The 25,398-nt window shown below is 40.9% G+C and overlaps 1 protein-coding gene across 3 annotated transcripts in view; it reads right to left on the bottom strand.

Moving 5' to 3' along the window:
* The window catches only part of grb10b (growth factor receptor-bound protein 10b), a 64,440-nt gene that overhangs the window by 27,349 nt on the left and 11,693 nt on the right, over positions 1–25,398 (bottom strand). For 2 of the 3 annotated variants that reach the window (XM_026185943.1, XM_026185945.1), the window contains exons 2-5: positions 19,980–20,094; positions 12,501–12,597; positions 4,254–4,536; positions 2,216–2,360 (exon numbers count right to left, since the gene is read on the bottom strand). In XM_026185943.1, coding sequence (XP_026041728.1) covers positions 2,216–2,360; positions 4,254–4,536; positions 12,501–12,597; positions 19,980–20,030 — 576 coding nt within the window. In that variant the 5' untranslated portion in view covers positions 20,031–20,094. The remainder of the gene's footprint in view (positions 1–2,215; positions 2,361–4,253; positions 4,537–12,500; positions 12,598–19,979; positions 20,095–25,398) is intronic. The other variant, XM_026185944.1, reaches the window with a different exon arrangement.

Genomic DNA, 25,398 nt, shown 5'->3' with positions numbered 1-25,398 from the left:
CAAAAAAGTCTAATAATCAGTCAGGCTTTCATCTTTTGCTGCTTTATTAAATCATTGCTTGTTACAATGCTCGGCACAAACAACACATCAGATCACCGCAGCTCTGCTTCAATGTTAGTGGAAACTGTTGGTTTGTAACAACTCCAGTTCCTCTCCACATTCCCCAAGACCGCACTTTACACTCTGCATAGAATATTTAATTTAATATGTGTATTTTAAAACAAAAAACATCAAAAACATTCACATGCAGAGTGAGTCACCCACTATGATAAAGTGGTTTCGAATATTTACCCAATACGCCTGCTTTACTAACATACAGACAAAATGTTTGCACAGTTAGCAATTTAATCTGAAACTCAAAGTCCTCGTGAGACATTAATCTTTTTAACCGCATGACCGATGATTTACCAAGGTGTGTTTGATACCTGATGAGCTTGGCAAGCAGTGTCTGGAACAGTTTTGAAAAAGCCAGACCAAAAAATAAATAAATAAAACAAAACAAAACATTTTTTTTATAATTTAAAACTAATTAGATAAAATGTATCAGTGAAAACAGACGATAAATTCAACTTCTTTCAAAACCAGTTAAGGGAAAGAAACTTTTTTGTTTGTCTATTACAAAAACAGAGAAACTCTGCTATAGCTGATGCTAGAGCGCAGTATACACCAGTCCAGCTTGTTTCCTTTTTGACTGTCGTCACACCAAAAAAAGACAAAAAAATAAAATAAAAAAAAGACAAAAAAGAAAAACAAAACAAAACCACAGCCGTGGATGCCAGGGAACTCAACTGTGGTTCACTCACAAGCACATATGCTACACACTGGGCAAGACGTAATCTTGCAGATCTCATGAGAATCCAGCTGCCTCACAAGGTACCTGGATTTATGGCACATCTAGGATTTCAAGCTCAGAACGTTTCCACACAACTTTTGTTTTTTGAGGGAGGGCTCAGAACGACTCAGCTGGAACTAGAGTCTGTGATCTCGTACCAGAACAGGCAGGAGCTGCAGCCAGAGTATTTATGAGAAATAGTCCACCCCCATATTACTGTAAACTGCTATGTTACTGTAACCAGTGTTGGCTGGTTCCATATGAAGATCATTAACCTTGTTAATAGAGAGACTCCAGCTTCCAGGAACAGACAGAAGAGTCCCTAAATCTTTGTCAGCACATAACAAACACACATGCCAACATTCAGCCATGTGTGCAGGTACACATGCTCACAAACAAACACACACGCACACACAAACGCTTCCAGTCCACATCTCACTATTTTCCTTAAATCGAGCCGCAAACCCTCTTGAAAACATGTGCACTGTACAGTACAGTGTCATCACATGCAAGCAATAAACATGCCTCAGACGAGCAAAACACGGGGCAGATGTGAGCCAGGAGACTTTCCCAAATGTTTGACATTGCTAGCATACAGATGATTCACAATATTTAAAATCTGCATCCTTCAAAACAAATACAGCACTTTGAGTCGAATGTGCTTCAGTCAACAACATGAAAATAAATCAAGGGTCTGTGAATGTGTCACATCCAGTTCTTCAAGAGGGGAAAAAAAGTCTTCCATGCTCTCCCAAACAATAAGACAAAAAATGTTTTTGATCCAACACATCCAAACGCAAAGAGATTAACATGTAAAGTATGGAAGCCCGTTTCCGCCACAAAAAAAAAAAAAGGATCCATAACTTGAAATTTCGAGTTAGCGCTGCCAATCAGTAATCTACGTGAATGACGTCATTTCCTTGTTACCCGGAAGCTGAAGCCCTGAGCTACAAATGCTACAGCTAAGCTACCAGTATTATATCCAGTCATGAATCCACAGATTGCTGAGTATTTTCAGCGTGGCTTCAAACATAATGAAATCCTTGTGTTATTAGCTGAATCGCATGACGTCGCTATCAGCAAACGTGCACACGAAAGCGCCAATTTGTTGCGATGCGGTTTTGAATGCGCGTTACTCTGCGCCATATGCTTCCGGGTAACAAGAAAGTGACCTCATTCACGTAGCTTAATGATTGGCAGAGCTAACTCGAGAAAAGTAACTCGAAATTTTGAGTTATGTTTCTCCAAATTTCGAGTTAAGTCGAAATTTCAACAAAATATTTCGAAACTTCGAGTTATGGATACTTGTTTGTTTTTTTTAAGTGGCGGAAACTGGTGAAAAAGAGGCGAAAAAAAAAAAAAAACAACTTGAATTTTACTTACATATTTGCCCGAGGAAGGTTCCCCAGGTGGTAGAGACCCAGGACTGAGGACAGGTGAGCTAGCTGGACTGCAGAGCTCAGGGAAAGGGTTGGGGATGGCCGGGAGAGATGACGTCCTCAGCTGCTGCTCCTGTTCCTGCAATCTCCTGAAGAAAGAGGCGGATAAAGACGTGTAAAGTGGTTTGATGAACAGAGCATCTCTTTTGGTTTAAGCTTATGTTTATTATTATGGTTACAAAAAACAAAAAACAAACTTTAGTCCAAGTCCATGACCTGGAACAGCCTTTTTAGAAGCAAACTTTAAAACAGAGCTGCTGACAGCTGTGAAATACGTGCAGGAAAGGCGGCTAGAATTAATCAAGTTCTGCTGTACAGTATTCAGCCTCATGCCCGTTTCTGTCTGATCTGCTCGTAATGAACAGTCTCGAAGCAAGTGGAAATCACAGAGCCACCCCAGCCAGCTAGTTAATTTTTTTCAATTAATAATACATCAATGACGAATCAAGACATCGCTTTAAAGCAGATTTCTCTTTTTTTAAATATATAAATTTGGCACATGCAGTGTAAGACTCAAATTATTATCGGACAGCCAATCAACCATTACTTTCAGTATTTTTTAAATTGGCAAGTCTGTTTGTGGAATCCCAGCTTAATAACTACAAATAAATAAATGTGTGGAAGACTGCTTAGCCTCCGTTTCTCTTCCTCAGTCGAGCTCTGTCGCTCCGAAGAACCCAGCGAGTTCAAAAGGGAACGGGCCTTTTGATGTCGTCCCATCTGAGCTGGAGAACAGGGTTATCTAGAGGTCAGTCCTGAATAATAAGAACTTCAGGGCCTGCTTCTGTGCGTTTGAAAAAGAGCGCTCATAAGACAGAATACTCCATTACCTGATGCTCCCCTCCTGTGTTATTGTCACATAGTCCAAAGGCGAGTAATGGGCGCTGACACCAGCTCTGCGGTGCATGCACACAGCTATACTTCTATTCTCCCAACGTGTATGAGTGCAGCCTCGAGGAGGATGCGGGTTAGCACGGTTTAATTTGAAAGAGACATATGCACATGGTACTTAAATAAATGAGAATCTTCTTCTCGCCTTTGCAGGCTGATGTAAAAGAGGAGTGAAAGGGAGGAACGGGTCATACAGAGGTTACAGATCGGGAGCCAGGAGGAACCGTTATGCTCAATTATCGAGTGGGTGTGGAGGGATGATGGTGTACAGTGAAAATTCTCTTTTGAAATTTGAAGAGAAAAAAAGGGTTTGAAGTCTTGCTGTGTGGCTACGCATGTGGCAAACGCATAATACGAGGCTGAAAGAAGTTTGTGGCTGAAGTTACTACCACACTTTTGCTGATTCTGTGGGTGCACGAGCAGTTATAGCCCTGTTGTTTTTAGCATTTTTTTAAATTTACTTATTTTAGGGCGATGATTGCACATGTCTTGACAGTTAACAGAGGATGAATGAGATGCCCAAAGATGGTGTAACATATACTGAAACCTAATGTCTCAGATTAAATGGAGCCTGAACGCCCATCCAGCTCCACATTTAACTTTGAATACTACCAAGTTACTTTGCACACATCACAGACTAAAAGCATGCTTACTCCTCTTATCCTGTTAATTACTAAAGCCCCTCAGTTCATCTACTGCCTCAAACAAGCATTTTTAGCACCCTCTCCCCTTCTGTAAAGCCAACTCTGATCTGATTGGCTGTGCCTCACACACAAAAGTTTTGAACAGGAGGTACATGGAGTTTCTGCTTCTGCCGTCACTGTGGAAAACCAAATATTTAGAGCAGTCTGAAGCTTGAGCCTTTGGCTTATGAAGATTACAACGACTTACACTGACCTAATTTGAAACTTTGGCCATGTAGAATTGAGGGGGGGGGGGCAGCATAATAGATTCTCTTTATAGGTTTCCTCCAGTCCGAACTTTAAACCCATACTCTTAACACTGAAAGTTAAGTTTACTATCACATCAAGCAAAAAACAAACAAACAGAAAGCTCATAACTGGAGGAGATGAAACTAGTTGAGCAGCTACCTGACAGCATTGATGTGCATCGGCTGTGACCGTCGGAGGCCGGTTTGAGGCGAGTCTGAAGACGAGGAGGGCGGCTCTGGGGAGATGTGGCTTATCCCGTGTGAGTGCTGTCCCTGCCGTGGCTGGTTGTGTTGATGTGCTTGATGGTGGTGGCTGTGTGACGTCGAGGTCTGTCCGTTGTGCAGCAGAGGAGTCGATTCTGTCTGTGGACCGCTGCACGAGTACAGGCTCTCCAGTGAAGAGTCCATTTCATTCACCAGGGCCTCCAAGTCGACATCATCCTCTAAAAGACACAGATATGGCAGAACAAATCTGTGAGTTAGCATTAACCTGACATGAGCTCCTGTAAAGTAACAGCATGAACTGCTTGTGTAATGAAAAGAACTACAACAAATCGACAAACACCAAAGGGAACCAGTGCGCATATTAAATTTGAGGTTTCAAATAACGTGTATGTGAAATTTGCACTGTGGGCCAATGGTCATATGTTTTAGATCGGTCCAAGCTCTTCTGTAGGCTCAGGAGGTAGAGTGGATCATCTACCACTCAGAAGGTAGGTGGTGGTTCAAACCCTGGCTGAGTTCAGCATCTTGCCTCTGTGCATTCATTAGTGTGTGAGGTAGGTTTAAAGTGCTTAGTTACAGAATTGAGTGCTTAACTTAAAAAGCACTATATGAGTACCAGTCCACTCCTTTTCTGTATTCCTTTTTTAAAACCGTATACTTGTTTACAGGGTGGGGGGCCTTGAAGTGATAGGAGCTAAAACAGCCAACGCAGTTTAAAAAAAAAAAAAAAAAGTTCCTTTAGAGGAGACTTCAAAATAAATATTAAAAATAAAAAGTCAGCCCCCATAAACTCAGTGTTAAAATGTCCAACTTTAGCATTTAAAAGCATGTTCACAGCCTGGTAGAAACAATTTTGGCATCTATGGATACTTTTCCCCACTTTAAAAGATCGGCAACTGTGACCGTCAGCTGAAACTCGCTCCAGCTAATAGAGCAGCTGCTGTAAAACCATGTTCAAAAAGTTCATACAGACAACTCAAGTGCCCAAATACCTAAAAATCTAAAGGTGGAAATCAGCATAATAGGTATCCTGTAAGTGCAACAACACATAGTGGGGTTGGGGGTGCGAGTGCTGCAGACTTATAGGACTGATTCTTATTTTAAAACACAGTAAAATGATTAAGTATTCAGCCACTTTCCCCTTTCAGTTTCTCATCTAGCTGTGGCCTGGATTTGAACCTTTGCACTAGTAACTCAAGGTAAAAGAAAAAAAGAAAGAAAATACACAACACACAAGCGCCCACGCAGACACGCGCACAGATTTGTTGCCAGTTTTGCCAGAGTGCTCAATCAGCAGGAATATCTTAACATCTCAACTGAATACACCGTAATGCCCTGTGAGCCAAATCTCCAGGGAGATCAGGTACAAGCACAAACCTGCCCATGACACTTTTCAGCTCCAACCGTTGGGGTTCAATGTAAAGGCACCGCACTGCAAGCATCTGCTCTGCATTCAGGGCAGCTTTCAAACACTCAGCTTTTAAATGTCTTTAAAAGAAAGATGTGAAATTCTTCTCAGAAGGTGTCTATCTTCAAAGTCCTCGCGAAAACCTCCAGGCACATTTAAATTCATGAAGTGAATTTTTCAACCGACTCCAGGAGCATGTTTTATCAAAGCCTGACGTGAGCTCAGCTGAAGGGAAACTCGTCTAATTGCTCCATGCTGTGAAAGTTTGAGCATCTGGGTAAACTGACAGCCCAACTTTGCTCTTTTTAAATTACAAGCCGCAGCTGTGATTCTGCTTGTGATTAATAATTCTCCATTATGAAAAAGAAATCTATCCCATGAATTTATCATAAGGTCTCTGTAGAGATCCCAACCGTGCTGTTGCACAAATGCAAACCACTAGAGGGAGACAAACTAATTGGATGAGGAAAGGAGCTTTGAGACTCCTGAAAACAAACATTTTTCAAAAACTACATTAAATTTGCATCCCTGGAACACAGGACCAGAAGACTTTTGGGATTAGGAAGCACTGAGGTTGTTAGTTTCTTGTTCAGCAGTGAAGATGCCCTTTGTGAAAAATCTTATGTGGATGGATTATACATCTATGCTCATTTATGAATATGCACACGTCAGCTTTAGATCATAGTTCTGTTAGTAACTAATTGGTAAGTCTAAATGAAATGGAAAGTAATACAGATGCTTTGTTAGCACCAGCCGCCTCCTGCATCCACAAAACCTTAGGCTATACCCAGTATACTTGAGAAAAAAAAAATACTAATCTAATGAATGTAAATTAATACTACATTGTAACTTTAACAGACACCGGCCTGCTGTCAGAATTCAAATGAGCCCCACATGCCTCACGTCGTGTCCCTGCTGACTCAGAGTGCAGCACACCTGACAGCTGGATCATGCAGGTGTCATATCACAGGTAAAAATCCCATGACTCATCAGAAAGCTTACATTGGAAAACTGTAATCTGACTAATGTAGTTTTAAAAGCACTGGCCTCAAAGTGAGCACCAGTCTGGCAATGGGCCATTTTTCTTTTGGAAATGCCACTTTTTCCCTCTTCTGGGAAAAAAAGGGAGAAAAAAAAAAAAGAAGAAGGAGGGATTAAACAACAAGAGGCGTCACAGGTTAGTGAGTCAGTATCTTCACGCAAAAATCTACATGCAAAGGCATGGCTCTGCCTCTAGCTATAGCTACCTGCTAAAACTTGTGTCGCCTTTGAGGACCTTTTCCTTAAAACAAAATGTAAGGAAGGTGCACCACAGGTGTCTGAACTGCTGGCGCTTAATCTGCAGGTATAAATAGTGACAGATAAGCTGCAGCAGCTACTTATAGATAGCCTAGAGAGCTAAAGACCTATATGCCACAGGATCCAGGGTGCATACGGGGCTAAACACAGGACTAAGGACAGACAACACAGTTGTAATATCGAACAGAGCACCATGACCTGCATGCTGCACCTGTTGTTTAAAAAAGGAAATCTACATATATCTAAAAGTTTAGAAAATCTACATGAAATGTAAGACCAAATTTCAAAAATTACTTTTATCCTTTTTATTCTTCAGAGATGCGACATGACCCTCAAGGTAGGGAGAGCATGTACCCGACCTAGTATGGCTTCTGGGGAACTGTCAGCATACAAAGAAACACCACCCATAAACTCTTGCAGCTATGGAAGACTTGTGCGTCATTATCAGTCATATGATCGCAATCACCAATGCATGTCACAATCGCACAAACAAAGATATGCGTCATGCTCCGTGGCGTGAGGCAGACAGACTGATGACACAGAAGGCATGCAGGCAGGCACGCACACATGCACAGGATTTAAACTCTGAAGATCTGGAGAGGGAAGCAGCCTATCATTGTTCGTCGTTGGACACAGCCCAGAAAACAGAAGCTACACGTGATACTTGGCTTTGGCAGCCACGAGAAATGACACAAACCTTTATATCTATCCTCACATGTGCTCTCACTATATTACAGAAATTATAATATACTAATAAAATATCACAGCAGCTCGTGCAGCAGGAAGCACACATAGCTGCAGCTTTAGACTCAAAACAGGGAGGAAAGAAAGAGACAAGTAGCAGCTCTGATGCATATGCTTAATGTACAGCATCACTACCATGTTATGAGCCTTGTTGTAGGCATGGAGCTTTAAAACAACACTGAACCTCGCTGTGAAAGCCATTACACAGTTGCTGCACTCCTATTCACCACCATGCGCAAAGTTTACAGAGCAAAACAGATTGAAAGAACCAACAGATAGCAGGATTTATTTAAAGCTGTATTCACCCGAGAGGCATCTCGGTTAAAAATCTTACAGCTACAGGCTCTGACTCAGCCTCATCCGTTCCTCACAGGAAGTATTTACAAATGCAACAGGGATCACACAACAGAATGGGTAGGAAGGAAATCACTAGCGGCAGAAATTAGTCCTAATACTGAGCGGTAAATGGATATGAGCACAGGTAACAAGTACCTCATTACTTAATCCTTTCGCTAAATTAGTCCTTTAAGAGGTGCGATTATCCTGGATCCTATCATCTTAGAGACTGTGCATCCACGTGGAGGTGGTTCAGTTACTGTGCTTTTCTTCTACATTTGAAGAGCACTGGGTTACTATTTAAGCTCCATTTGAGCAAATTGCTTTAACTGTCATATTTGATAAGTATATTTTTGGTTTATTCATAATAACCAAATCCTTTCCCCTTTTCTTTTTAAAGAACTCGGCCTAAACTCCACTGGAGAAGTCAGATCCAAATATAAAGCCTCGACCGCTCCAAGACCAACACGGACATTACTGTTCTCATTTACTCATCGTTTCACTTCTCCCATGAGTGGAATTCATTCCCTCCCCTCCTCCTCTGACATCTTTACTGCCCTCCCTCCTCTTCATAGGACCCATAACAGGTTAAATTAGGGGTAAAAATAGCCCAAGCACCCTCTATTGTTTGAGCCACGCCAAATACAGTCAGAACACACTGAACTAGTTGGACCTGACAAAAATCTGCATAAAATCCGTTTTGAATATTTTGGATCATTAGCGAGAGAGCGACGTGGACAAAAGCAAGACTATTGCGATGATGGCAGACACGTATGGCTCTCCAGGAATGCTGCCTTTTCATCTTTTATTCATTCCTGCTAGTTAAGAAAACAAAAAGGGCCGCAACCCTAAAGAAGGGGGAATATATACATATACAGTACATCAACTGCACACACACACACACACACAAAAAAAATGTACTGAGGGACAAACAGCATTTGAATACGAGCCCAGCAGAGGGGTTTACATTCAAAGAGATTGGGGGAGTATAGACGGGCCAAGTCTGAACTGTTAAGCGTGGCTCTGCACTGGGGAGTACAATACCTCCGGTGACAACACCCACTGAGGGCCAAGCCTCCTGATTTGGAGGGAGTGTGGGATAGGGTCTGAATGAAACTGGAGGAGAGGAGGAGGAGGGGGAAGATTGGACAAGAACTGAAGGAAAGAAAATACAGGAGTGAACAGAGGATCAGAAACACATCTGAGTGGGAATTATATGTAAAAGGAAAAGTGGGTGAAATTGCTTAGAGTGATAATTAACAGCGCAGATCTGGCTAGAGGGATGATGGTCTATCAGCTGGCTGACCACTGTTAATCTCTCAATAGTGTTAGGCTTGCCACAGAGTTATATGGTTCACAGGGCCAATTATAATATAATATCCCTTGTTACACTCTCACAAATCTTCTCACACTGCTATACACGTCCAAACACACCTTCTCAATGTTTGGGGTCTGACCAAGTATTCACCCTTGTTCTTTTCTGCATGCCTGCACACAAAAGCCCAAACCCAAAAGCTTTGCAGCTGCCACACTGATGTAGCTCTTGCTAAAAGCATTTCAACCTCCACCCACTAGCTTCCCCTTAAGTGAGAAGTTAGCATTGTCACTCCCCTGCTGGGATGACCTTGACATATCTCTGTGGGAAGCCAAAGTGTCAGAGCTTAGGCATAATACATACAGGACCTAAGAATGAATTTCACACGAACTGGGTGAAATGCTGTTTGTTAAAATGGTGCGTCTGTCACATCCTCCTTAAAAATACCAAGCATAACTTGAAGACCTAGGATCTTCATTTCCAGCCTGAGATCTTGACTGGTTGACCCCTTGAGGAGCCACGCCATCAGATTACTGAACTGCATTGGTTGCATTGGTAGCATTGATGGGATTTGTTGCCTAGCAGCTGCATACCCATCACAGATATGCCCCCACCACCACCAGGAACAATGGTCACATCCATGTTTACCAGTGAGGGTCTGTGGTGCGAAAGTGGAGAGATGTGGGACTCAAACATCTTACACTTGTGGCAGATGGCATTTTGCTACATTCACTGGATTCAAAAAGGCCAATAAATACTGCTACTATTAAATAACCTTTACATAGTCACATTCAGAGGATTTCATCTTGCAGTCGGCAAAGTGTATTTATGACAGAAGACGTTTAAGATGTGTTAGACAATATGGGTCTTTTTTTGCCTTCATAAGGAGAGAACGATGTCAGAACAATTCCAAAATATGAGATAACACCCAAGAATTCAGATTGTAAAGATGCCGATTTTCCTTATTGTCAGAGATACATCAGAACACACAAAAAACTTGCTGTGTCAAAACACATGCTGTCATTAAGCTCCGTTATACCAGAGAAATAACTGACGTAGGGCTGGGCGATATATCGAGTTTTTTAAAAATATCGATATATTTTCATACGAGATATAAGATGTGACAATATCGTTTATATCGATATAATCTATGTTACGTTATAATTATACTTGTGGAGCCGCAGGTTTGCCTCTCTTTCGTCCACTTTTGTCTCTACGCAACGTTACTCGGCCTCGCCTCTCCTGCACTGAACACAACTCCCCCTCCCCCATAGCTTCACCTGCAGGCAATGACAAGATGAAAGCGGAAAATCTCCGTTAGCGAGTTACCGTGCGTGGGGCTGGATGGCGTCAACGTGTTAGCGAGCTAACCACGCTAACGACATGCACGGCCTAAAATCCTTTCCTTTTCTCAAAAATCGACAGTGCGCCTTATGTATGAATTCTGGTTGTGCTTACTGACCGCGAACCGATTTTATGTGGTACACAGCGCTCAGCAATCTGTCAAAAAATGTTTTAATATGACTTTGCTAAGCTACGGAGCTGCACCGCTTGATGGATTGTCGGAGAATTACGGTAGCCGTAATTCTCCGACAATCCATCAAGCGAGGCTCCTCCTCTGTAGCAGAGGAGGAGCCTCGCGGAGTGATACGTACAGTGTGTGTATAAGGACCACAAATGGCACCTGTTCAGAGACGTGGAGCAGCTGTGAAATCTGTCTTTGTTATTATGCTCAGCGTCTTTTAGTTTACATTTTGACTGCACAATTGTGAGCTTTTTGTTATGCACAAAAACAACATTATTTTCTTTTATTTATGGACCATGATTATTTAATATATGCTGATAATTTATTTTTGAGTAATATCTACGCTGTATGTAAATAAAAGTGCCCGTGTGACATCTGGGACACAGTGTGACTAAGAACTCTCTTTTTGTTCTTAACTTATGGCTTTAAAAAGAAAAATCGAGATATATCTTATATCGCCATCCAGCTAAAAAATATCGAGATATGAATTTTGGGTCATATCGCCCAGCCCTAAACTGACGCGAACATGGAGAAAAACAACAAAAGCAGAAGGAATTAGCACACTCTGAGCCCTTGACACGAGATGACTCACGTGGCATGCTAAGGTACTGGACAATGTGGTCTTGTCAGTTTTCTGGTTACGCACTTGGACCAACATAAGCTGTGCAAAACACTCAACTCCACACTAAATTAATTATAACCTAATGTGGTTAGCACAGCTGCATGTTGAGAACATCATCCAGAGCAGCTCCTATTTCATCAAATCAAATACTGGCTTGCAAATGATTCGATAAAGGCCATTGTCCAACAAAGCTGTACTGTTTCATTTGTGAATACTTGTGACTTTAATGGGCTAAAAAGGATAAAAGTGGATAGTTATTTGAAAACAAGCTTAATAATGTCAGCAAGTACAGTGATTCGACTAAAAATCCAGATGTACCAATCGAGTGTTAAAGTGCTTGAATGAGCTCTTGTAATAATTTGTCGTCCAATGTATGAAACTGTAAAATAAGCATGACAAAGAGATATTCCGAGTGTGTAAACAAAAATATCGCCTAGTGACACTCATCTCCATTCATCTGCCTCTCCAGTCCTCAGTTCCCTCTATCCCAGATGATCCTGAAAAATGACAATGTAATTTCTGCTCCATTTATTTCCCATGCCAGCGACAAGCGTTCTAATTCACTGGTTGAGTCCTCACAGACTCCCCACCCTTACCTCCCATGCTGAGCCAATATTGTGTTTAAATCTCATGCTCCGATTGTCATGGATGAGCCCTGTATGGCACAATTCCATAGACAGTGTAATTATAATAGCACCCTGCGTCCATGCACATCATCCTTTGAACAGCTCAAGTGTTGACAGCGGAAGAGACCCAAATATATATCACACCCCCAAAACCAACACGTGAACAGAATGGCAATGGAAAAATGTTTGATATGTATTTTATTTTATGTATATTTTAAATAGCATGCAGTCTTAAATGACAAGCTCCAAAACTAGACATTTTAAATGTGCAATCAGGTAAAAAACAAAACAAAAAAAAAGGACCAACCTTGATGGTTAGGAGAACTCTGATTGGCCGGTTGCTGAAATCTTGGACCAATGAGATCAGTCTGTCTGTGATTGGAAGACCGGTCTATATTTTCCTGCTGAGGGAGAGAGAAGCAAGAAGACAGAAAAAAACAAAACAAATAATAAAGAGTTGCTTAGAACTTTGTTAAAGTAGCCAATGTAAACATGCATTATCTAAACATGATCAACATTTAAAATCACCAGTATATTACCCCTTTAAATGTCAGCTGAATGCAAATTTTGTTTTCTCTCCCCTTTCATTCATTTATTTTTAAATTAACCATTCATGCTGTGGAACTGAACGCCCACATGGTGGAGCACGTTCTTGTTGAAACTTGTTCGATCACGTAAAGGACCGATGTGTAGGAATTAGTGGCATCTGGCGCAGAGTTTGCAAACTGCAACCAGCTAAATATGCCTTTCTCACAAGCATGTAGAATAATCTTATGGTGGCCATCATTTCCATGTGAAACCACAACACGAGGCCCTCTAAAGTGCCAGTGTTAGGGTCGTTTGTCCTGGTCTACTGTCAAAATAAGCAACAGAAACAACCACTGATAGGAACCGGTGATTATACATGAACGCATATATCATTTTGAATAGTATATTCCATTTCTGGAAATCATTTTTCCTGCAGAGCTGCACTTTAAAAGGCGAAGCTATAACTAAACAGAAACAGCTTTTTTTCCTAAGAACATTTTAGGGGAAGTAAAAGCTATAAATGGAAATAACCAACGGAAAACAAACCTCAGTTACAAAGCCTTCAGAAAACCTGAGCCAACTTATTCTCTACTCTCCCTACACTGCGAATGTAAAATGACACCACATATAGCATAAACAGTGTGCAAACATGGGCAGGTGTGCATCAGAGCACAGATGGAAAGCACTTAAGATACCACTCATCCACAGTGTCCTCGATTGCCCTTTGTTATGCTGGCTTGAAGCAGTCCAGTCAGGACAAACTGTTCAAAAAGTCAGAAATAAAATAAAAATCAGAGTAAAAGGAGCGACCATGTACATTTGTGTAAACATATTCGTCTCAGATTTGTTTCTGGCACAGCTAGAGCAACTTATCATTCGTCTGTGTCCCGACTAGCGTCCCGCACAGGACCTGACACAGCAGGAGAGGGAACAGAACGTTCTGGGTGGACAGTGTTCAGAAAAACATCACTACTCACTGTAAGCACACAAGACCTCCTCTGACGCTGTAATAAAAGCTGCTACAGTAGCTTGTTCTGTCTCATTTAGAGTACAGACAATGCAGGCAGAACTAGATTTTTTTTTTGTATAAAAACACACCTCACAATTTTTTTTTTTTTTATTGTTTTTTGAAACTATAATGGAGTCTGTGCCCCACATTGGAGTTAACAGGTCAAAAGCATTGCAACAAGCAGCCTTTTGCTAATACATTTAAGGTTTTAGGTGAATCTCATTAAATTTGTTTCCTTGCAGCGCAGTGCTTGATGGCAACAACACATTTAATCTTTATCTTGTTACACAAATGTGAGGCTAGCAGTGATTCCTAATCAAAACTGATTTTACACCGTGATGTAAACACTATAACAAGCTTTATTATTCTCATGCTCAAGTTTTAAAGCATTTTGACATCTAAACCCCACTAACCAGGACTGTTGAACAGTTCAAAGAGGATCTAGTCACTTTGAAATACTGTTGAATTTCACCCTGATGTCTCCATTCTTCAAAAATAATGGTACTGCTATACTGAATTAATGCACGTTTAACTTTTTTCTCTCCTCTGTTAAAAACCAAAGCCTTGGTAAAAAAATAAAAAAAATAAACTGGTATACATGCTATGTACTTTGTCAGTGTATGTCTGTCGACCACAGCTACCCCCAACCGCTTTTCTATACCAACTAACCCAACCGCATCCAATCATTAAGCTGTATTGTTCAGTCTTTTATTGTCTTGAATTTCAGTGGTATTTCTCCCCCCCCAGAAAGAAATGACCACCACACTACTACATTTGTTCCCATAACACAGCAAACCCATCATCAACACACACCGTCTGGTCCAGCTACCAGACTGTGACTGATCCCTACCCAGTCACCCAAGCAGTTTGGTTGGCGTGCAAGTGTATCACAAAGTTGCTGTGTGTATTCAGGACAGGATGGTCATGGTTGAGCATCACTGAGCAGAAGTGTAAAGACTCTTTCACACCATATACTGTTCTTCAATGCTGTATGGCATGGCTGTCTGGAAGTAAACCACACGCACGCACGCACACCTCGTGTCTTACCACCAAAGGAAAAAAAAGGTTCTTTTTCCTGTATTCTTGCATTTTGTCATCACACCTCTGAATCTTATAAGCACAGGCACATATGCACAGACTTCCCCACCCACCCACATATCCTGCACACTATTAAGGGGCAAAAAGCAGGACTTTGACTGTAGGCCAAATTTTGACAAGGAGCACAGAAGAGCCCTTTCATTTTAATGAAGTTGAAAAGAACTTCAAAAAGAAGTCAGGAGGTTGAGGATTTAACCCTTTAAAAAGGGGTCAGTGGAAGGCCAGAGGCAAGGTTAAGGCACAGACGAAAAGGAGTGGAGGCTGGACCTCAAACACACACTAGTAGTTGATTCACATTCACCAGTAAGTGAAGTCATCATTGTTAACACAGCTCAACATTCCACTCTGATCCTGACAGTCTTCTCTTCACCATTGAGTTCAGACTGTTGCTAGTTTAGGTCGTTTCCATCAGTTGAATTCAAAACTAGCTCACGTGAGTATGATTCAAAACGTCGGTACCTCAGCAGCCTTTTATTTAAAGCCGAGTTATCAGATTACAACTGTCAAGCAAGCGTCACTCACAAGCAGTGTTGGGACTAACGCGTTATTAAGTAACGCGTTACAGTAACTACGTTATTATTGTGGTAACAAGCACAGTAACTAGTTATTATGCCAAAATCAGGAACGCGTTACTCGTTACTGGGATTTAGATAGGGTCGTTACTCGTTACTTCGTGTGGTGGCTATCGCGGAGCTTCCACAGATTCAGTAACATTAGCAAGTGGTGGAGGCCAGCAGGTGGATGAAGGAAAAGGGACGCAGAAGGAAAAGAGACCCGAGGCGGCCGCCGGTCCAAGTGTGAACTGAACTTCAGGTAAGAAGTTCTGACCTGCAGTCTCTCTGGGTCAGATATGAACCAAGTTTAGGTGGAGTTTATTTTCGTTATTCTGACTTTTTCCGTACTGCGTGCTAGCTAACATGACGGAGTTTCTATACAGCTGGGTGGGTGCTATGAAGTTAATGATGTTGAACCTTATTTTGTTCATAAGTTATTAGAGTTGCCAACCGTCCCGTCTGGTATTCAGAGAAATATTACGCGTTTCTTATTGAGGTGAAAAGGAACAGTTTGTCCCGTAATTCAGCTACAATGAAAAAGACACAAAGATGGAGTTATTCTGTGTTTACGCTGCACAGCTGCCTCTTCTTCTCTCATTCTCCCCCCTCCCTCTCCCGTTTCTACTTCAATCATGAAACTGATCAATGATCAGCTGATCGGCTCTCTTGTTTGTTTATCGCCCACTTTGCGCTGAAAGAGGAAACCAGCGGATGTCGCGCTAAACAACAGCAGCACGTTTAAGCTTGATCAGCTGTTTTTAGAATTTATTTAATATTAATTTCTAGTATCAGCTGATGTTGGCTGGAGCCACAGCTGTAAAAAAGCTGCTGGTTATGATATGGTTTGGTTATGTGATGAGAGGGAAACATGAAGATGAAACCAGGAGATGTCCTTACTGAATCATCAGAGCTGAACAGGTGATGGAGAAACAGGTTTACCTTTTAGGTGACATGAATGAGTTGAAGGGAAGTTATGAACTGTTTCTGAGAGACAAATAACACCAGGATCCTTTTTTAGGTAGCTGACAGCTGGTAACTGTGCAGGGGCGGATCTAGCAAAGTGTGGCCAAGGGGGCAGGTAGGGCATTAACAGGGAAAGGGGGGCACAAAGAAATACTTTTTCTTATTCTCATTTAAAATGTCTAGCTTTTAAAAAATAATTATCTGAATCTTACAACAAACGATTGATAGATTGATGCATATATACCATCAAAACAGTGTACATCACTGTCACAACAGTGTTTGTTTTCATTCAAAGGCTTTATGATTTTTCCTATAATGGTGGGCCAGTTTCTAGTCAAAATGCCCGGGCCAATTTTCTTTCCCAGTCCAGCCCTGTATGCAGCTCATCTGCAGTCTGGTGTTACCTACATCTCCCTATTCAGAAGGCAGAATTTCTGAGTTCTGAGTACAATCGAAAGCACCACGACTGCAGTTTTTGTGTTGGATGTAAAAGGCGCACATGACTCTGTGACGTAGGCTAGAATCATGGCAGCAGTCAATGACGGTCCAGGCGTGGGATTTCTCTCGTGGAAATATGCACATTATCTTTTCCTTTCTATTGGTAGGTGGCACAGTGCACTTGTGGCAAGTAAGCAAGCTAGAAGACTGGCAAAGTTATGGAAGCAACACATTAACAAGAGAATTCTGAGTAAAACCAAAGTTACTTTCCCTAGTAACTAGTTACTTTGAAAGTAATGAGTAACTTGAAGTAACTGAGTTACTTTTGAGAGAAGTAACTAGTAATGTAACTAAGTTACTATTTTAAAGTAACTTACCCAACACTGCTCACAAGTGAGGGGAGGTTTTTTCCTCCTGCCTGGCAGCTCCATCTTCAACATCCTTTTTCCCCAGTACGTTCAATTCAAAATTTTTAACTTTTCAGTGCACACAGTAATTACATAAGCACCAACTGTGCTCATTTAGGATCCTTACTGCAAAACTGTCCACTTGTCCTCTGCACAGTGGACACTACACGCTTGACTGCAGTCTGCAGACATTAGAGAGGCTGAAGCTTTTAAGTATCACAGGATAAAAATTGCACTTTCTATTACCGTTTTAATGAGAACAAAAATTCTTTAAATATAAGATCACTAATGCTAAAAGGGTCCTAGTCTTATTTCAGACTGACCTACTGGGGAAAAAAAACAACGCTAATAGGCTTGTTGCAACATACAGTACATGAACACTAGGCAGCAAGTGGAAATCCCTTATTACATAACTAACTAGAATGAGATCAGGAGGTCACACTAATGTCTGCTACAAAGCTTTGTTGATTAATTTGTTTATACTGTGGAAACGTAGCTGTAGCTGTAGTTAAAATCAAATGAGCCATGGCAGAGCTGGGCCATGACAGACATTTGCATAACATTACAAGACTGAGGGCTTTAATCACCACTTTTTAGTCTGGAAATGTTATAGTAGTAAACCATTTCAGGTTTTGTGCTTATAAAGAAAAGAAGAGCCTTGAATATCCTTTACAGATCCTTATGACTGCTTAAAGAAACTACAAAAGTTGTTAAAAATGAACAAACTCTAGTTTTGCCCTCACGTGTAGCATACTGCTGGTCTTAATGTTCATGCACTGACAGTAAACTGGAAAAGTGAAAAGATGCACATCTTCACACTGCATAAACAAGGACAGTCTTTAGAAACTCCGAACTGCTGATGTTAAGCCCAAATGACATGCAAATGCTCAGGTAACTCTTGTTATCACTAGCATTAATATTAGCGTCCTGGGGTTGGTGCATGTTTATTCAGTGAACATTTCGTGACAGTATTGTTCACTGGCATGTGGAGATCTCTTTAGATGGCATTTTAGTGTTTTAGTCCTTGTGTCACAAGGAACTCTCCTTGTACTCTCCATAGTTACATAAAACCGCATACACTGACATTTATACAGACTTTGACTTGGTAGGGCATAGTGTAGCTTCCTAGCAAGCGTCCTTTACTTCATCAGATGTGCCTAGTTCTGCACATATAGATCATTTAGCCAGCAGTCAAGATTATCAAGATTACATCTGAAACAAGATTAAAGTGGTGATATAATCCCTGGAGTATAGAATGAATGTTATCTTTAGCTGAATCGGTTTGGTACTGCTGCTTCAGTTTTATCAGGGAAAATCTTCCACAACCCTGGAATTTCACAGTGAATGGGTTTTCTCATCCAGTGAGTCAAGGTACATCTGTTATAGGTGAATGGTTTCCAAACAGCCGAGTGAGCGAGTACTGCTGTGTGTGTGTGTGTGTGTGTGTGTGTGTGTGTGTGTACATTAACATCCATATACTACAGCTCTAACAGGACCCGCCCAATCCATTGGCAAAGAAATAAGAGCTAAATGATGTCTCATTTCATTCTGAAACAGCCTCCAGTCTGTCTTTAATTAGTGCTGAATAATCTAAAACAAGAAAAATATTAATGCAGGGCCAGATGCAGGAAAATTATTAGCCTACACATATTTACACTGCCATCTTTGGGCACCATGGTTTTTTGTTTGTTATTTTTTAAATTCACTGTGCCTTTTCACTTTCTGGCAGCTTTTTCAATAACTTGTTATTAAAAATAAGACCAGCAGATACAATATACAGCTGCTAGAAATTGCTGTATATTGTAGTAGAACCACTGACACAAACCTACTACATATACAAGTATGTGAGCACATGTACATAAAAGAAATTTGAAAACTGTGCCAAAATAAATGAATCGACACAGACTAGCAGACTGAACTGTATCGCACAGCCGGACTGGCCTGCTCTGAATGCTTGGAAGCCCTTTGCTCCACTGAGGGTGATGTGATGATTCTGCTAAATCTAACAGCAAGGTCAAAAAGTCAAGTTTGTTCTTGTTCCTCTGCAACAAATGATGGCATTCGCTTGTAAATCAATGTCTGTGGAAATTTGAATTAAACAGAAAAAGACAATAAGATCAGGGACAACTTGACCAAAAGACATAAATCCATATCTAAACCTCAGCAGCTGGGACAGCTGAGGGGATACTGAGTGATGGAATTTGGTCATGTGCAGTTTGTAGAGTGAAGTTTTATTCATAACCATCACACCGTTTGGGCCAACTGTGATGTCACCAATGCAATCTTCTCCTGAATTACGGGCATCACCATTCAGGAAAATCCCTGGCATCAGCACTAACATGGGAGTAGAAGAGTTAAAACAAACAGGAAGCAGAGAAAGCACAGAGTCTCTGCGCTCTAATATTCCACATCTACACAATCGATAATCGCACACTCATGACACCAAAGCACAGTTCATATTAGTAGCTGTGACATCACTTGTTGTGCAAAGACCAGGTGTAAGGAGACAAATCTGACTCCAAAGTCAGCCAAAGTTAAGGATTTTAAGAGAAATCATGAATTAATTTAACAATTTAGTTTACTTTAGTATCTTTTTGGAGCCTCAGAGGTCCAGCCAGCTGCTGCTCTTTGTGGATTCATCTTAGTAGAATGATGCAACCATGCCACGACAAGTTACTGACTCTGTCTTTGATCAGGGAGGATAAAAGAACATTTTTGCCCTTTTCCCAAAAAAAAAAAAAAAAAAAAAAAAAAAAAAAGAATATCTCAAATGAAATATTTCCATTTACCTGATAATTGGGATGATGCAGGAAATAATCCGGACATCCGGCCACAGCCATGGCTTACGTTTCTCAGATATTTTTTTTTGCAATTGGTTTTGATATTAGGTGCTCAGAGCGACACCTGTGGAGAAAGAACACAAATGGAGCTTAGTGGAAAAGTACAAAGGAAGCAGGGAAAAGATAAGAGCGTCCACGAGAGGACGGATGAAGGAAGGAGAGGCGGATGACACAAGGAATGGAAGATGAAGTCTGAAGAAGACAGATATAGCACAGAGTAGTACTTAACCCACATAGACTACACAACGTCAACAACAACACAGAAGATATAATGGTTGGTTTAGAGAGACATCAGCACTTGTTTCAGAATTCACTCATGTACCAATGAATGTTGCTTGAAAGTGACTTCGAAGCTGGAAAATAAGGGTGAAGAAAAAAAAAAAAAGCTACTTTTAATACATTTTTGAAAGGTGGGCAGTTAAAGGTCAGCTGTGTGTACAAATCAAAGTAAAAAAAAAAATCCTCACACTACCAGATTTTCATATTTAAAACCAGCTTAACCCTACAGAGGGTTAAGCTGGTTTACAGGAGAACAAAGGCTACTTGAAACTGCGGCGTTAGTTTACTCCACCATAAAAGTGCATTCAGTAAGCCAAAACAAACTTTTGCTTTATTCACATAATACAGCCAAATAGGGCTGCCACGATTTGTCGACTAGTCACGATTACGTCGACTATCAAAATCGTCGACGACTGATTTAATAGTCGACGCGTCGTTTGAAACTTTGTACGATCACAAAAGACGCAGGAATAAGTGGCAGGATTTAAGAGTGTAATAACGGACTGAAACAGAAGATGGCAGCATTGCATGTACAAGGATGTCAGCTACCGTTAAACCCCGAAGAAGAAGAAGAAGCAGCAGCTGTGTCCCAGAATTCATAGCGCGGCCCAGCGCAGTTTCCAACAATGGCGGCAGCTAGTTAGTTTTAATGTTACTCTTATTATTCTTTCTGGGTCACAAAATAAACGTTTAACATATTTTCAGGCGAGAATGTAGCTGTGTAAACCTCAAATATCTGCTCAGTTTATCAGGACACCACATATTTTCAAAAGCGCTCCGACGTTTTCGGAGACATCTGTTACCCACTAGCTCGTTAGCGAGCCGGGGGCAAGGCTCACTAGCGCCCTGAGAACACCGGACTCCCCGCAAATCGTTTTCAAACCCACCACCGTCTTTCGCTACTCAGGTTAAATATATATGAGTCACTTAGATAACTTAAAATGTTATTGTTTGGCTTTTTTTTTTTAGTATTTTATTTGTTCCTGAGTAAATCAGTTTGTCTGAGATTAAAGTTATAGTTTTTACACAGCTGAATAAACGTCAAGCAGACAGCTGATTATCAGAAGTGTGAGATGCTCCAGAATATACTCCAGTGTCCTGTTATATTTTAGATAGCAAGGAGTTTATTAAACTTCACCGAAACAATCTGCAAATTTCATTAAAATTTAATAAACTATCATCTTGTCTTTATTTTTAGTTAGCACAGACCTTAAACACTTAAAGCTGTAAGCTAATGATAGTTATATAAGAGCAGATGCTGCTGGTGCAATAAGCTGTAGTTTTACGTCCAATGGATGATGATCTGATTAGTCGACTAATCGCAAAAATAATCGGTGACTAGTCGACTATCAAAATAATCGTTTGTGGCAGCCCTACAGCCAAATGAAAACCCCACTACCAAGAGCATCGCATCCCTGCGGCAACTTCAGCTTTACTGTAGATCTTTTGCACCCTCTTACAAAACATGAAAATTCTACAATTCGCTTCCCCCCTCATTACGAGTCCTGCACTTGCCTTCCTGCCTTCTAGATTTAGTTCACCAAGGTGGATCTGAAGTGACAGGCCATAAGTCATAAGTCAGTTTTAGACAAATAAAACCACTGCACAATCTGAGGTGTGGTCTTTGATAAAATAACTGAATTTACTGCAATAGATGCGGCACTTTACGGTACTAAAAATAAGTGCTCCTGCTCCAAGACCCTGCCTCCCGGCTATCCTTGGTCAAAATAACCATAATTTCAACAACATGAACTCCAGTGTATTTGAACTTCTTAAAGTGGGTATCCTACTAACCTCCTGGCATTGCTGCCAGTGAACAAACACCTGTAAACACTGACCCAAAAATACCCTACAGGCACATATCCAGGTCTGAAGTTATACCCTGGGGTATATTTGGAGTCGAGCAGCTCAGGCTCATAACTGTGATGGTCTTTTATGCAGCAGTTCGTGACCCCCAGTTCACATTATAAAAATAGGACCTGGCATTTTATAGATTGCTAATATTATCTCATGCTTGCATTAGCGGTCGTGAGCCAGCTGCCCTTGCGGTGGAGCAGTGTTTGTATGTGTGCGTTTCTGCCAAACAGTGTTTGTTTCAGCATGTACATGTGCACACGACGGTATGTGTGGATGTTTGCGTCCAGTATACTGCAAATACTTGTGTGTAGGTGTGTACTTTTAAGAATCAAGTCATGTTTGGAAAGACCTCAACAACTTCAGAGTCCCATGAAATCCGATTTGTATACGGCGATATGTCCTCTCCCAGCTCCAGCAGAGTTGACTGTTAAGCACACATATTGCTAAAGTGCAAAGCTTCCTGGAAAAGGAGAATCAAGCAAGCAGCAGCAAACACATTGCACTTGTACGCTCTTGCTTTTGATGCAGACACATTACTTATTACACTTTTAAGATGTTATCCTGACACTGTGCCCACTGAAAAGATAAAGTTGTCGATTTCCACGGGGTTTTTTTTTTTCCCCCCTTGAAGCCCTAAAATAAAACCTCCAAAACTGGACTTGCAAATACCGACCAAACTATGAATGCAGTCTAAACAAAGAGTTTGGCACCGTGTTCACTAGGACCAATGAAAGGGCTCGCTTGTAATGTGCGTGGCATCTGTGCGAGTATGAGCGTTAACCCTTTCAATCTATGTGTGGGGCCTAGCTGGCTGGCCAACAAGCACAACTTTTCATCTACTCATCATTTACAGACACACCGTTGACAACAAAAACAAAAACTAATTTACATCAGCCTAAACGCTCCAAGCCACCCCTCACTAAGCGCCACGAACCTACTATTCGTGGCCAAACTCTAGGCTGGGTTATTGGGTTTTTTTTCCCCTTCCAGAAATCAGGAGGTTAAGCAAGGGAAACAAGTAAGCTTCAACTAATTGTGCTTCTGGATGCCAAACAAATAGTTGGGCATCACTGGAAATTTTTGTCAGGGTTATATGCAAAACAGTCAATACCACAAAAACAAAAGATACACTCAGCCAACATTACAGGTGTGCGCTGGAAGGTTAGTTTCAACTGTGCGTGATAAAACATGAGAAAAAGTCCAGGTGCTTGATTTAGCATTTTAAAAAAGTTCAAGGAGCTCATACATGCCATAGCTACTCTCAGTGACTGATCTATTGACCAAACATACATGTACCTATTCTTTATTGTGCCCTGACACAATCAAAGCCATTCCAGTGCAGGGATTAGACCCCTTCAGAGCCCTTTGATTCAATTCCTTCCACTTGAACAGTGTACTGAAACCTAACCATCCATGACCTTGACAGTACAATTATCGTCATAGCAGAATGGGAGACTTTGGGGTGCAGTGGCACTGAGAGTACGGCATCTGGTTTAATTAAGGTGGTTTTGTTTAAACTTGCATGACAGTAGGTTGTTCAATGATAGAGTTCAAAATGTAACAGTGTCACAATGCTAACTGTAAATCAAATTTTTCCTTTGTGAGACCAGCAAAACAAAAACAAGCAAGCAAGCAAACAAACAAACAAAAAAGCAAAACACCTGGTTTACTATAGTAACACCTAGGCACAAGGAAAAAAAAAAAAAAAAAATCACAAGGAAAAAGGGGAGAAACTATAGTAAACCAAGTGTAAGAATAGCGGTCTGACATGAGACTTATTTTTTGAAAAGGGTCACTAAGCACTATTTGTGTAATTTGCACTGCGAGTTCTTGCAACTTGTTTGGGGAAATGCTATCTTTGTATCCTATATGATAGGATTATTAATTATGATAATTAAAATGTTCATTCCTCTTTTTGATCACAATATAGTAGTCTGCAGTCTGACTACTATATTGTGATAACAGCTTGCACATGCTATACGACCCGTTTGTTATTTGCAGACTCGGCCTGTACTTTTCTTAACATCCATCAGTGGGCCAGTGAAGTCATCCCCTGACTCGCCACCATATAATACAGGAGAACTCAGGGAAATGTTTCTGCTGATTACATGAGACTTCAATTAGCCAAGGTTTCTGACCTTACCTTTGGCATCACTGCAGGGCTTATCACCTTGGGATATTAAAGCTGGACCCTTGAGGTATACGCACATATCAGCACATTAACCACTAGACCAATTAAGCATGCAGAACTTCTATTTGTTCAAAAATCTATTCTTTTCACAACTTCCCTAAGTGTAACTGCACAGCTATATGTAAACACTGTGCATCAAGTACTGTGTAAGCTGCTGTATAATATAAAAGGCCAAAGTGTGCTATTTAAACAACATCCTCCTACAAATACATCAAATGAACTTTCGAGGGAAGTAAAGCCCTAACTGAATAATTGCCTTAGCTCTAACTGAGTAATGGCTTATTGGTCCAGTGCAATGTTGTGTAATACCATGTCCCAGCTCATTAAGAGAAAAATCCCACCAAGTCCACATTGGTGCTGAGTGTTTTCTAAATATAGGGTTTTGTTAGAGTTTCTGTGATTTTTACTTAGTAGAAGCCAACTAGAAAATGCCCAGCCCACCACAGCAAACAGGAAGTTCCAGTTTTGTGTATATCACCATAACAACAAAACTACACATTCACTGCATGGTTTTATTATTTATTGTTACTGAAGTTTTAAAAATGTTATATGAAAGCAAACCATGCATATATAGTCTACTGATTTGAGGGCAGTGTCCCACTGCAACATTTCCGTCATGCAGGACTTTTCTAAGATAGCATTTAACCCACCCCAAACAAGTTGCAAGAACTCAGTGGAAATTACACAAATAGTGCTTTGTGGCAAAACCTTAAAAAAAATAAGTCTCATGTCAGGCTGCTATTATTACACTTGGTTTACTATAGTTTCTCCCCTTTTTCCTTGTGCTTAGGTGTTAAACTGCTTTGGTTGCCTATTCTTTTGGGAAATCATGGATGCTGTGTTCTCTACCATCCGGCTTGTTACCAGCACTCAGGTCAAAAGTAGACATGGCAAAAGTTTACGGAGTAGTTTAAAATGATTTGAAAATCATTGCATTCTCTTTCTAATTTACATCTTACATCAGGGGTCGGCATCCCCGGGGCACGCGTTCCACGGCTGGCACGCCAAGGGTTAACTGATGGCACAACCACAGCTGGACTG

Source organism: Astatotilapia calliptera, chromosome 11 (genome assembly GCF_900246225.1).
Source record: "Astatotilapia calliptera chromosome 11, fAstCal1.2, whole genome shotgun sequence".
NCBI lineage: Eukaryota > Metazoa > Chordata > Actinopteri > Cichliformes > Cichlidae > Astatotilapia > Astatotilapia calliptera.
Note: the sequence above shows the minus strand (reverse complement) of the source record. Positions and strands in the feature narration are given on the sequence as shown.